Source organism: Oppia nitens, unplaced genomic scaffold (assembly GCF_028296485.1).
Source record: "Oppia nitens isolate AA-2021 unplaced genomic scaffold, nextdenovo-longstitch-racon4-pilon3 scaffold2_pilon_pilon_pilon, whole genome shotgun sequence".
Taxonomy (NCBI): domain Eukaryota; kingdom Metazoa; phylum Arthropoda; class Arachnida; order Sarcoptiformes; family Oppiidae; genus Oppia; species Oppia nitens.
Genome location: NW_026533210.1, coordinates 2,255,333 through 2,268,605, shown reverse-complemented (window position 1 = coordinate 2,268,605; position 13,273 = coordinate 2,255,333). Strand labels below are relative to the sequence as shown.

Here is a 13,273-nt window from a genome sequence, read left to right as displayed (position 1 = left end):
GAAATAATTAATTTGATAAAATAACTTAAATTTTTGTTTTGTTTTTATCACAAAAAAAACTATTTGAATCACCAAATTATATGTGATATTTGTTTTTAAATTAATTGCCATATCAATGGCTATTATTATTATTATTACTGTGATTTATAAAAATAATTTATATAATCATTGACAGATATATATTATTTTATTTTGTTTGAAATTTATTATATGAACTTTATTGGACTGTATATTTTGTTGTAATTTTATTTTTTAAAAAAAAAGTATTATCAAGTTTTAATATACACTGTATATCCATTTAATCTAGTATTTTGGTATTTAAATAGTTAATTTTTTTATGTGTATGTTTTATATTAAAATATAAAATCTAATATTATATTAAATCATTAAAATAATTTTGAAAATATATAATAATATTAATTTCAATCATTTTATATTTAGTAATGTTTTGTATTCACTAATCCATTCATTATATTTGTAGTGAAATAATTGATTGCATAAAATAATTATCAAAAAAAAAATAACTAAAATAAAATTAATTAATTAACAATTGATTAAATTAATTAAAATTAATTATTTAAACAAAAAATCACGTAAACAATGAATTGTTTAAATAATTAATTTGAATTTAAATTTTCAAAAAAAAAATTTATTATTAATAAATCATTCAAACGATCGGTTTGTCAGTTATCAGTGAATTCATAGTTTTACAAAAAAAACAGTTGACATCATCTGCTGATAAGTGAAGATATTTTGTTTTATTAAATCAATTAAAAAAAGACAGTTAGTTATGGGTCAGCCAGAGAAGGACAAGAAGAAGGGCAGCGAAGACAAAGGAAAAGTTAAGAAAACAGACAGCAATGCTCTCGAGAATACCAGAGGAACACTGTTTTCACAATTGAGAAAAAAAGACGACAAAAAAGGATCCAATGATTCAAAGAAGTCGTCGACAGAAGCAAAGAAACCGTCAACGGATCCAAAGAAATCGTCGTCGGATCCGAAGAAGTCGTCGACAGACAATAAGAAGTCATCGACTGATGCAAAAAAACCATCAACGGATCCTAAGAAGTCGTCATCCGATCCAAAGAAGTCATCGTCGGATCCAAAGAAGTCATCGTCGGATCCAAAGAAGTCGTCATCCGATCCTAAGAAGTCGACATTGGATTCTAAGAAGTCGTCATCGGATCCTAAGAAGTCGTCATCGGATCCAAAGAAGTCATCGTCGGATCCAAAGAAGTCGTCATCGGATCCTAAGAAGTCGTCGTCGGACCCAAAGAAGTCGTCGTCGGATTCAAAGAAGTCGTCATCAGACAAGAAAAAGCCTTCAACCGATCCCAAAAAGTCAACACCGGATCGATTGAAACTGTTATCCGATCCGAAAAAACCGTCAACAGATCCCAAGAAGCCATCAGCGGACCCTAAAAAACCATTGTCTGATCCGAAAAAGGTTACCAATAAATCACCATCTGTTCCGAAAAAGCCATCGTCTGATCCAAAGAAAGAGGGAAGCAGTGGTTCATCCGGTGCTCAGAAGTCGAGCGATAAAAATAAAGTGGTTTCCGATACAAAATCAAAGACCATTCAAAAGAGTAGCGGTTCTTCAGGGCTTCAGAAGAAGAAATCTGATCCAAAGATTACGCCAATAAAGTCCGGACCAATTATCGGCCAAAAGAAATCAGAGCCGATAATTGGGACCAAAAAATCTGAACCTAAAATCACCACTAAATCCGTACCAATGATCGACAAAAAGATATCCGAACCGAAAATCGAGTTTAGAAAATCGGAACCAAAGATTGAAATGAAGAAATCGGAGACTTCTGTTAAGCCCATAGACCTATCATCTCCGGCAGTGGACTCGGAGTTCGGTAAGAAGAAACCGTCCGAACCTAAACTACCGACAAAAAAACCGTCCGAACCTAAACTACCGGAAAAAAAACCGTCCGAACCTAAACTGCCGGCAAAAAAACCATCGGAACCAAAGCTGCCGACAAAAAAACCGTCCGAACCTAAAGTGGCCACTGTTTCGGCCGACAATTCTGCTGTCAGTAGCGGCGGCGGCGCTACTGTCGATACGACATCAAAACCCGATGACAAACCCAAAACCACTTCATCTGATGGGACTCCGGCCGGCAGTTCCACCAATGGCTTAGCGATTGCACCGTCGAATACTGTAGAGACTGGTTGGCAAACATCAGCCGATACAATCCAAAGCGATTATCCGCCACCGCCTCCACCCGAGCCCACACCCATATATGACGGCGGACACCCTGTTGGCCAAGAATATCTTGTTGTTCCGGAAAGACCAGAAAGCATGGATGAAGACGATTGGCAAATGCCAGTACGTCGAGAACAAGAAGAAGATTATTACCAACAAATAGTTTTGCCGAGTCGTACACATTCTTCAGAAGACTCGCAGGACTCAGACTCGGAGGACTCAGACGAAAGAAGAACTGTTAGTAGAGGCCGAAGAACGAGACGAAGAAGAACGAGAAGTAACGGCAAAGAGTGCCGATGCGGTTGGCATACAAGTAGACGCCGACGAAAATCAAAGAAGAATCGGAAGAAGAGTGGCCGCAAAAGTCGGGGTTCTAAGGGACGAAGGAAGCGACGAAGTCGTTCTTCGAGAAGCAGTAGTGAAAGTGGTGGAAGAGGCAGAAGAAGAAGTGGTGGAAGAGGCGGTAGAAGAGGCGGTAGAAGAGGCGGTAGAAGAGGCGGTAGAAGAGGCAGTGGAAGTGGCAGTGGAAGTGGCAGTGGAAGAGGCGGTAGAAGAGGCGGTGGAAGAGGCGGTGGAAGAGGTGGAGGAAGTGGAGAAAGAAGACAGAATGCGGTTGTTATTCGCGGAGATTTTGATGTGAGTCGGGTTTGATGTCTGTTATCATCAATCAATCAGTCTGTCTGTCCATACATTTAGTCCACATATATCTACAGTATATCGGTGTCAAAGTAACCAAAAAAAAAAAAATAAATGATTGCATTTATATATCATTTGTAAGATTTGTTTGATTCAAATCAAATAAAAAAAGACACAACTAATTTGTCCAACAATTTCATTGAATTATTTCTATTTATTTATTTTTTGTTTGTTTAAATATATATATATTTACACAAAAAAAGTCATAAATATTAGTTTATAAGTTAAAAAAAAGTTTTTTTTTTGATAATTTTTAGTCAAATTTTATCAATTAATTACTATAAAAAAATAATTGACATTTAAATTATAAATTAGATTATAGTATTTAAATGTTATATCCATAAACTAAATGTTATCATTGATTAGTTTAGTTTTATATTTAGTGTATACCATATACTGTATATGATTACATAATCATTTTTATTTGGCAATTGTATCGATCATATGGTTTGCTAGTTTAGTTATATTTGGACAGTTATATCAGCTAATAGTTTAATAGTTGATTATTTGAAAGTTAAAGTTTCAATAATACTGTAATTTTAAGCTAAAAGTTTAGTAAGTTTATAAAGTAGTAATGTTTGTTATCAAATAACATTTTATTTAATTAAAAATAACTCAATGAACTATAATAATAATAATAATAATAATAATAATATTTTAGCATTAATACTATAAATTTATCTAATATTTTGTAGGTATTTAATCCTAAATTTGTTTTGGTTGTCATATACTGTATATACAGTATAATGTAATATTGAATATAAAAATATCTATTTCTACAGCAATACTGATATTTTCCAATATTTTCATCAATAGTAAGTAATCTAATCTAAACATTAGTCTATTATAAATAATTCAAAATATTTTAATGTTTTTTTTTGCTAATCTAATGAATAATTCTTTATTTAGTTTTTTTTTTAAATTAAAAAACTGAATCCTTTTTTTCGTCCACAAAAAAAATCCACTAATACTTAGTTTAAATATCAGCTACAGTTGGACACAGATATGTCATCGTCGTCGTCGTCGTCGTCATTGATCAAAGTTTTCAAACATGTCATTGACTTCTTCTTCTTCTTCTTCGTCTTGAATTTGTTTTGGTTGTCCACTCATAGGTATCTCTTCGGCCGTTTGGTCGGCATCGGCACCACTATCGCGACGTTTTTTTCTGCGACCACTAAGCAATTTTTTCGCTGCTGTAGTCAAACCCTTGTTTTTACCAAATTTTCTCTTATACTCGTTTTTAGGCATCGGGTAAGGCATCTGACGAAAGATTTCGGGATCGGGTTCGCGATAGACGAACTGTTCCGCGTCTTGCGGTAGTTTATACGCTCGACTTCCGGACGCTTCCCATTTGTTTATCCGTTCAAAGGATGGATCAGTCCAGAGATCATCGGTTCCGTCAGGCGTTAGATTTTTTGGACGTTGCAGATCATATTTGTCGGATCGTCCGCGAGTCATTTTGCCCACTCGGTCCCAGCCTTTCCAACCACGCCAACCACTCAAACGTGGATCACCCGGTATTTGTGTCACCCGACTGGTCACTGGTCTTTGATCGTGTCCTCTAAACTCGGGTAACTCTGGATCGTAGGTCAATGGAGTCGGTTGCCAGTATTGACGAGATTCAATTGATGATTCTGGTGGACTGGGCGTACCTCGCATTGGTGACGGTAGACTCCTTCCTGAACTGGCCGATGAAATACTACCAGATAGTGATCGGCCAGCAGGAGGTGGACTGGGCGTACCGCGCATTGGTGACGGTAGGCTATTCCATGAACTGGCCGATGGTTGGCCGATTGATTGCGACGAAACTGATGAAATACTACCAGATAGTGATCGAGAGGCAGGTCGACTGGACATCGGTGACGATAGACTCTGATATAGTGACGGTGTTGATGATGACCGATTACTTTTGTTGTACATTGACTGCGATGGTGTCGAATATTGGGTTCCCATTGATCTTCTTGCTGGTGGTGGTGGTTCTGGCGATGGATACTGAGTTCCAATTGATCTCTCCAACGATGGCGATGATGACCGACTACTGCTGGTGTCGTACGATGAAACAGTCCAGGGAGCTGTCGACGATCCCGCTGTTGCCGGGAAACTATCAGTGAACGATGAGGACGGAGAAGATGCCAGCGAAGGATGCGGTTTAGTGATTGGTGGTCGTCCCGAACCAAATGTTGGCACCGATTGAGACCTACTAAGCAATTCACGCGGTCTGGCAGCCAGTTGACTGCCGCCGTCTCCTGTCCACTCCTGTGTTGCTGACACTCGTTGGGGTTGTGGCGGCGGTCGGAACAATCGTTGGGCTTCTGGCAATATTGACCTCACTATTAGTGGCCGATTAGGCTGTCTGTCATTGGGCGGCCGACGTGTAAAGTCAGGCAACGGATGGGACGGTGGCCGCGAAAAATCGGGAAATCTTTTACGTGGATTCATGTTGTGTCTTAATGTTTGTGTTGTCTGTCTATACCTTTTTTTCTGTATTTATGCTTCTCTGGTGTTGTCTGGTCTGATATTTCTATTTAATTTGTAGCTTAACTCCCAAAACCTCCCAAAATGATAATCTTTTAAATTTTATAATTTTACTAACAATTGATTTTATTTTAATTGTTTCATTTTATTTTAAATTAATTGTTAAAGTAATTAAAAAGTAATCCCAAAAACAAAACAAAGACCACAATGAAGAAGATATTAGTGAATCCCATGGAAGAGGCATACAATGGTCAGATCAAAGCCGAGGCCGTCAAAGTCATTGTCCAGCGATTTCCGAAAAAGATTGTCGAATTGAATACACTTATCGACAAACAACTTACCATCGATGGCAACAACAACAATGGCCTCAACATTCCGATGATTACCATCAGCAGTGATGTCAGTAAATCATCTGAAACAGCAGCGACAATGACAGACAAATCCGATGGAAAAGTGTCGGACAAATCACTGACTGACGGCTCAAATTCGGAAGCAATTGCTGTCAAAGATAACCAACACTTGAGAAAAATGGTTGACATATTGATGCCACAGATATGGGAACTATCGAAATACTGTCTGTCATCAGGTGTGGGTATGAATCTGATGGTCCCTGAGATGGAAGATGGAAACAATTTCGGTGTCGAAGTACAACATGAATGCATTGAAGCCATGATTGTCGTCGAAAATGAGATCCAACGACGTGTCCGCGAAATTAACGCCTATTTTCCGGCCAGAGCTGAACTGATCGAAAAAGCCGTCAAATATCCTGACTGTCAGGACTACAGTCGGGCCATCCAAGAGCGCGATCTATCGTTTCAAAGTTACTGTCTGTTATCGATGGTAACGGTGCGCAACCATTACATGAATCTTCACGATATGGTAATGAAGAATATGCAGAAAATACGAAAACCCAGATCTGGTTCAACCACTCATTTGATGTACTAAAAAGACTGTTAAGACAACAACAACATCTTCAGATAGTAATCAACCATTAGGTCATTTGATTGAGTGATAGATAGATAGACAGACAGATAGATAAATAGGTAAACAGTAGAATAAATTTGTAATTTATTTTGTTGACAATAATTTTATTTTTTTTTTAATAATTACTTTCAATAACTAAATGATAGATATGTTTAAGATATTTCTAATTACATATAATTTATTTTAATGTTTGAAAATGTTTGAAAACCATTCATTAAAATCATATCAAATAAATTGAATGATTAACACAAAAATAGTTCATTTGATAAGTTTCTATATAAACTGTTAGTTACTATAATTAGTAATTAATAATTACTAGATATATATAGTAATTACTAATTACTATATATATCGTAAATTTTATGCACAATTACTGTACACGTATTGATAATACGTGGCTAATGATTACAACAATTATTATATGATTTAACCGAAAAAAAAAATATATTTCACGAGTTTTTTATTTATTATTCGATGTGTTTGTAATTTTTGTTGTTGTGTTTTATTCAAATATTTTTTGTTGTTGTTATCTTTTATTTGTCTTATTATGTTATGGTTAATGAAATAAAACGATAATATAGTTTTTTTAAAAAATAGTAACTAATTAGAGGCGAAAAAAAAGTTAATTTGATTTTTATTAATTAAAATAAAATGCAAAGAATCTCATTAATAGTTTTTAGCAAACGGTTAGCTATTTTTTTTATTAATAGTAATAATAAACATATATTTTTCACAATCAAACACACATTTTATGTTACATAACAGATCGTCTTCATTGTTGTTTTCGGCAATTTTGACCAATCATTGGTATCAACGACAACAGCGGCTAATCAGTCAACCGTCAGAGTGGTGTCAAACATTGATACCGTATTCAAATGCTTTCGTTAGAAACGCTCAGTTAGCTAATAATGATGACAAAGACTGGGTCGACACTGTCTACCATAAATGCATTGAATCTATAGTAAAAGTTTTTAAAGATGATCGCAATTTTCAGAAGACTGAAGATAATGATGACCACGACGACGATAGTGAAGGCAGTGGTGATGGCAGTGGTGGCAGTGGGTCTGACTATGACAGTGATGATGAAAGTGACAACAATAGTGGCAGTGATACTGAAAGTATAGATTCTGATGACGACAAAGAAAATCCTGAGTTCGGTACCGGTTGGATAGTGGACGCCGATGCGGGTCTTATTTTGACCAACTATCACGTCGTACAGGACGCACATTTCGCTAGAGTTCGGCTCCAGTCACATATGTTGGGCAAACCGTTGGCCAAACAACCTGTTAACGACAATACAGTAGAAAATTATTGGTGGACTCAAGTAGTTTATGTCGAACCACATCTAGATCTGGCATTACTTCGATTGCCGTCAATCAATGACCGTCGACTACCGAACCTCGAGATTGCCAATAGAGATGCCGAACGCGGCTCGCAAGTCATGTGCATTGGTTTTGCCAATTTAGACAATTCAGTGTCGGTCGGTCTCATAGACTATATTAGCCGTTATAATCTATGGTCTATCGGTAATCTATACTATAAGGACATGCAATGGCCAGAAAAACAATTATATACGATTGTGACCACTACTGGTTCCACTAAAGGTTTTTCCGGCGGACCAGTGCTCAACACTACAGGCCAAGTGATTGGTGTAGAATTTGATGGCTTATACAAGAAGTGTATATTAACCCGAAGACAGGATCTATTAGGTGATAAAAATAAAAATGTTTGACACATTTTTATGTTAAAATATATTTTCAATAAAATTTTTGTTTTGTTTTTTTTGTGGTTAGCATTTGTGGAAAGGGCTAAAAACAATGGACACAACATTTTGAATCAATTAGTCAAACAAAGAGAACAGTTATATTCGGATAAACCATTTATCGGTGTTTGCGTTCAATACAATAGATCACTTCAAACGTATAAAATCGTCAAATATATGCCATACGTCACTGATGAGGTCAGGTATGTATTGGATTTACAAATAAACAATTTAATCTTATTGTTAGGTATTTTTTTAAATTAATAAAAAATAAAAATTAATTTTTTTTAGAAAATCTTTAGCTATTGACGATCAAATAGCAGTCATTAATGGACAGGCAGTCGACAAACAACCAGAAAATCTAATAGATTTCATTAGTGGACAGTCGGTTAAGTTGGAGATAAGGAATGATCGTAAAAGTGAAACCAAAACCATTGAAACACAAAATATGATAAATTGCTGTTTTTTCTAATCTGTTGTTTATATTAATTATTATTATTTTGTTTGTTTAATATTTTTTGATTTTAAAACATTACAATATTATTATTATACGATATACTATAAGTTATATAAATGTTTATAATTTATAAATAAGTTTTAACTTTTTTTTGTTAAAATTGATTAATTTACTGATAATTTGCTATAAAAACATTTATTATTATTATTATTACGACTAAATTATTTAATACTATTTCTAAACCATTGTATAGTTTTTTTCGCACAAATTTGAATATCAATTTTTAGATTCAATAATGAGTCTGAACTTAAAATCAATTGAATTATTATTATAGATTGTAATAATAGTTTATTATTTGAATACACAGTAATATAATATGTTTGATATAATACTGTACTGGATATTAAATTAGTGACTAATTATCAATTAAATGAAAAAATTGAAAAAAATCAAGACATCTGAAACAGATTTAACAGATAATGTCAACACAAATAATGGCAATAATAATACTATTAGTAATAATTAATAATAATAATAAATAGACTAATGATTTGATTGACAAAAAAATCGATAAAATTAACGAAAAAAAAACTAAAATCACTGAATTTATAGTTTAAAAAAAATAATTTATTATATTTTAGATTTTGAATAATAATAATAATAATAATAGATATTTTATTAAGTCTTTTCTATACAACAAAAATAGTTTATTCAAATAGTAATAAATTAAAAGTATGTTTTAAAAAGTAATTATCAATTTATAAACTTTTATTTTTGTTAACTGTTTAACCAATTATGTTGTAAAACGCCGTCAATAGTGATACGATCTCTTGTATTTGGATGCAATAATTTGGACAAAATGTCGAAACAATGTTCAGTATAGGTATGTCTTGTATTATTTGAAATGTCATAATTTTTTATAATCATATTTTGATAGATACTCTTATAAGTGTCTAAATTTAAATTTAAATCTTTATATGTCTCACAATTGTTGGGTAGAAACGGTATTTTTGCGCAAATCATAACATATAGACAGACACCGAGTGACCAGAGATCGGCCTGAAATGGATTATATTTTTTCAGATTATCTATTTTCTGATCGGTATTAATATAAACATAAATCTTAAATATTTGTGGCGACATATACTCGACAGTACCGAAACATTTGTACTCTTTGACCACATCTTCCTTATAGCTGACACGACTCGTCCCAAAGTCGGCAATTTTGACCATTTCTTGGCCGTTGTTATCAATAAATACCAATAGATTACCTAATTTAAGATCTTTGTGTGCAATCTGTTTGTTATGCAAATACTGTAAACCATTGGCTGTATCTCTGAAATATAATTTTGTTTTAGTTTCCGACAGTTTTCTATATTTCTTCATATTATAGTCGTCTGTATTTTCATCTAACATCTGATATTTAACTGATCCCTGTTTTGATAATTCCATAACAATATAACAACAAAATTTATTTTTCACTTTTTCCTCAACAATAAAATGGTCGAAAACTTGTATAATATTTCTATGTTTTTCTCGGACTAATAAAACTAATTCCCGTTTAAAACTTTCCCAAATATTCTGTCGGTCTTTATTGTTGGTGTTGTAGTAATCATTAATTTCTAATATTTTACAGGCAATAGGTTGTTGTGTATTGATTTTGATGCCATACATAACCTTAGAATTACTGCCTTTTCCAATATCAGCCATTAGTTCCCATCCCTGATGTCGTATACATTCATCAACCGATTCAAAGTCATCGGGAATTTCAAATACTCGGGTCAGGTCTTTGCTATCAATTTTACTGATAGCTATCTCTTCACCACTACTTGTAAGCCATCCATCTTTAGTCTTATCTGATGGTATGGTTTGTCTCATTATATCTTTAATATTGTGTTTGTTTTTGACTTTCTTTTCCTTCTTCGTCTTCTTCTTCTTTGTCTCCAATTTCTTGTCTAATGATACAAAACACGGACACAACAAATGCAAAAGATCTTTAAAACACATTATTTTATGTTTCGTCAGTCAAATGGATGGATATTTATAATCAATTATTAATCAATTGTAAAACAGTTATATAACTTTTAATTACTATATATAGAGTACTACATAGATCTGTATATCAATAATTACAAATTTTGGCTTAAATCTATATTATAGACAGCCAGCAAAAAAGTATTGTTTTTATGCAGTTATACATATATAAAATGTTAGTTTTATTACTTAATTATCATTTAGTTAGGTTAGTTTGGGGTGGGTGTGAGGTTAGGAAGTGGTTGGATGGGTGGGGGTGGGTTTGGGTTAAATAAATTTCTACTGGCTGTCTATAATATAGATTTGTTCCCAAATTTTTAAAATTAACTGTCAATTCAATAATACATATAATTTAAAAGTAATTTTTTAATAATTAATAATTGTTAAAACGCGCAAAAAATCTTTTTTGATATATAATAGAAAATTTCTACTATAAATACAATTAAAACAATTATTACAAAATAATAACAAAATTCTCGCGAAATAAATATTTCCAATTGATTTCAATATTAAATTCTAAAAAAACTGTTAACTAATTCTAGCAAAAAAAAATAGTGTCCACTAAAACAATACCACTTAGTTGTTAGTATTACTACTACTACTAATAAAGTCAATCGACAAACACAATGAATAGCAAAGCACCGGACAATCAGCCGACAACCAGCAAATCGGATGACTGTCTTTCGGTTATCAATGACAGAGTTGTTGCCCTAAAGAAACTTCAATACGAAAGATACCAATTGGACGGACGGTTGGCTAAAGAGATGTTTACAATAACTTCTCATTACAGCACTTCCTACGAGAAGATCGACAAAAAAATATATGATATCATTAGTGGTCAGACAGATCATAACACAACAGTTACAGACAACAAACGACTGAACTTTATTACTAATTCAGTCAACAGTCTCAAGAAGATGTTTGAAGATCAACAACTACTGACTACAAGCGCCACAACAACAACATCACCGGTGAAAGGCATACCTGGCTTTTGGATTAAAGCCATGAAAACTGTTGATCACATCCATCAATGGATCGAACCGCGAGACGAACCCGTACTCCAACATCTGACTGATATCAGTATCCGTTTTGTTGACAAACTCTTTAAAATTGATATCATCTTTAAGTTTGAAGACAACGAATACTTTGGAAACCCAGAGCTGACAAAAACCTATTTTGTGTCATTCGAACCAAATGAAGACAATCCGTGGCAACAACACGACGGCTATTATCCGATTGCACGACACGGTTGTCGTATAGACTGGAAAACTGATCGCAATATTACTGAACGGCAGATGAAAGTCAAGGGCGTAAAGAATGAAACATCAAGTGTTGGCAACAAAAGTCATATAAAGTTAGTGTCGTTTTTTGACATATTTGATAACCAATTGCTTCAGAGATCGCCCAACGATGACATTGATGTCGAAGAATTTCTTGAAGACGACTGGAGTCTCTCTCGGGTACTCATCAAACACTTTGTGCCCAACGCTGTCCTCTATCTTACAGGTGAACTACATCTGCACGACAAACAATTGGCTAAAGACATGGATGCAATCGATGAAATGATGACCAACTATGATGACTGACCAGTAATGATGTCATCGGCGATGTTGTCATTAAATATTTTAATGAAAAATGTTTTTATATATTACAATATTTAAATTATTTATTTTTCTCAATATTTTACTACACTTTTAATGCATTGAAAACTTTTTTCATGTTTATAATGTTTTAATCAAAATTTTATATCATAAAAATAGATTTATTAATTATTGTATACAATTAATAACTATTAACAAATATAGTTTTATATATTAATTAAAAACATAAATAACAAAAAAATTACAGCGTATGCAATCAGTAAACCCTTTGAAATAATATTCAATTAAAACTATAGTATATTAATACTGTATACGACTGTCACACCCGATCTAATCCAACCCGACTTACCGCAGCTATTATCGTATTGAACACAATATTAAAGGGAATTCCTTCCCAACCGACATCAATATTAAGTAGTGTCCGATTTTTACCAAACAGTATATTACATTCAATATTTTGTCTATTAGTGCTCATAGCTGAGGACAGTTATGTTTTACAGTTAGTTTTTATAATACAAATAAAACAAAAATGAAAGTTTTGTAAAATAGACAAAAATTCAAACAACAAATATTACTATTGAAAATATTTAGTAAAAATTAGTTATTTGAAAAAATTAATCATTAATTCGTTATATATTGTTGTCGTGCATGAAAATAGATAAATAAATCAATAACTATAATAGATTTCAGATATAATGTATAGTTGATTATAAATTAAAATAATTTTTTTTGAGTTAATTGAATAATATTTTAAAATATGCAACGAATGGCCTATAAATTATATATATTTAATAAACAGTTAGTTTTTTATTAATATTTCAAAGTATTGAAGTACTCATTAAATGTCATTAATTGATTTTATTTATTTATTAATTAATTTAAAGGACTTCATTTATGCTATTGTCAACGGTTGCTGTCAACCATTGGTATCGCCAACAGCAGCCTAAGACCAGACAGACATCATATCAAATACCTGTTAAGTCGTGTCTACGTTTGAGATCACTTTCAGCGATGATGACTATGAGATTTGCTCAGTTGGCTAATGAAAA

General features: G+C 33.1%; 6 protein-coding genes across 6 annotated transcripts; 4 read left to right on the top strand and 2 right to left on the bottom strand.

Moving 5' to 3' along the window:
* The first annotated feature begins 657 nt into the window (after positions 1 to 657).
* On the top strand, positions 658 to 3,038 carry LOC128956390 (nucleolar protein dao-5-like). The gene has a single exon (XM_054302123.1). The coding sequence runs from the start codon at positions 791 to 793 to the stop codon at positions 2,864 to 2,866; it is 2,076 nt and encodes a 691-aa protein (XP_054158098.1). The 5' UTR covers positions 658 to 790; the 3' UTR covers positions 2,867 to 3,038.
* Positions 3,039 to 3,828: 790 nt separating this feature from the next.
* Positions 3,829 to 5,484, bottom strand: LOC128955235 (uncharacterized). The gene has a single exon (XM_054300883.1). The coding sequence runs from the start codon at positions 5,348 to 5,350 to the stop codon at positions 3,941 to 3,943; it is 1,410 nt and encodes a 469-aa protein (XP_054156858.1). The 5' UTR covers positions 5,351 to 5,484; the 3' UTR covers positions 3,829 to 3,940.
* A 109-nt stretch (positions 5,485 to 5,593) lies between these two features.
* LOC128955568 (proteasome activator complex subunit 3-like) lies at positions 5,594 to 6,331 on the top strand. Its single transcript, XM_054301239.1, has one exon. The coding sequence runs from the start codon at positions 5,594 to 5,596 to the stop codon at positions 6,329 to 6,331; it is 738 nt and encodes a 245-aa protein (XP_054157214.1).
* A 685-nt stretch (positions 6,332 to 7,016) lies between these two features.
* On the top strand, positions 7,017 to 8,604 carry LOC128955567 (probable periplasmic serine endoprotease DegP-like). Its single transcript, XM_054301238.1, has 4 exons — positions 7,017 to 7,056; positions 7,136 to 8,079; positions 8,164 to 8,335; positions 8,424 to 8,604. The coding sequence occupies exons 1-4, from the start codon at positions 7,022 to 7,024 to the stop codon at positions 8,602 to 8,604; spliced, it is 1,332 nt and encodes a 443-aa protein (XP_054157213.1). The 5' UTR covers positions 7,017 to 7,021.
* Positions 8,605 to 9,366: 762 nt separating this feature from the next.
* LOC128955566 (testis-specific serine/threonine-protein kinase 2-like) lies at positions 9,367 to 10,596 on the bottom strand. Its single transcript, XM_054301237.1, has one exon. It carries the CDS (start codon positions 10,594 to 10,596, stop codon positions 9,367 to 9,369), a length of 1,230 nt encoding a protein of 409 aa, XP_054157212.1.
* Positions 10,597 to 11,097: 501 nt separating this feature from the next.
* LOC128955289 (nucleosome assembly protein 1-like 1) lies at positions 11,098 to 12,230 on the top strand. Its single transcript, XM_054300946.1, has one exon. The coding sequence runs from the start codon at positions 11,250 to 11,252 to the stop codon at positions 12,207 to 12,209; it is 960 nt and encodes a 319-aa protein (XP_054156921.1). The 5' UTR covers positions 11,098 to 11,249; the 3' UTR covers positions 12,210 to 12,230.
* Positions 12,231 to 13,273: the final 1,043 nt, after the last annotated feature.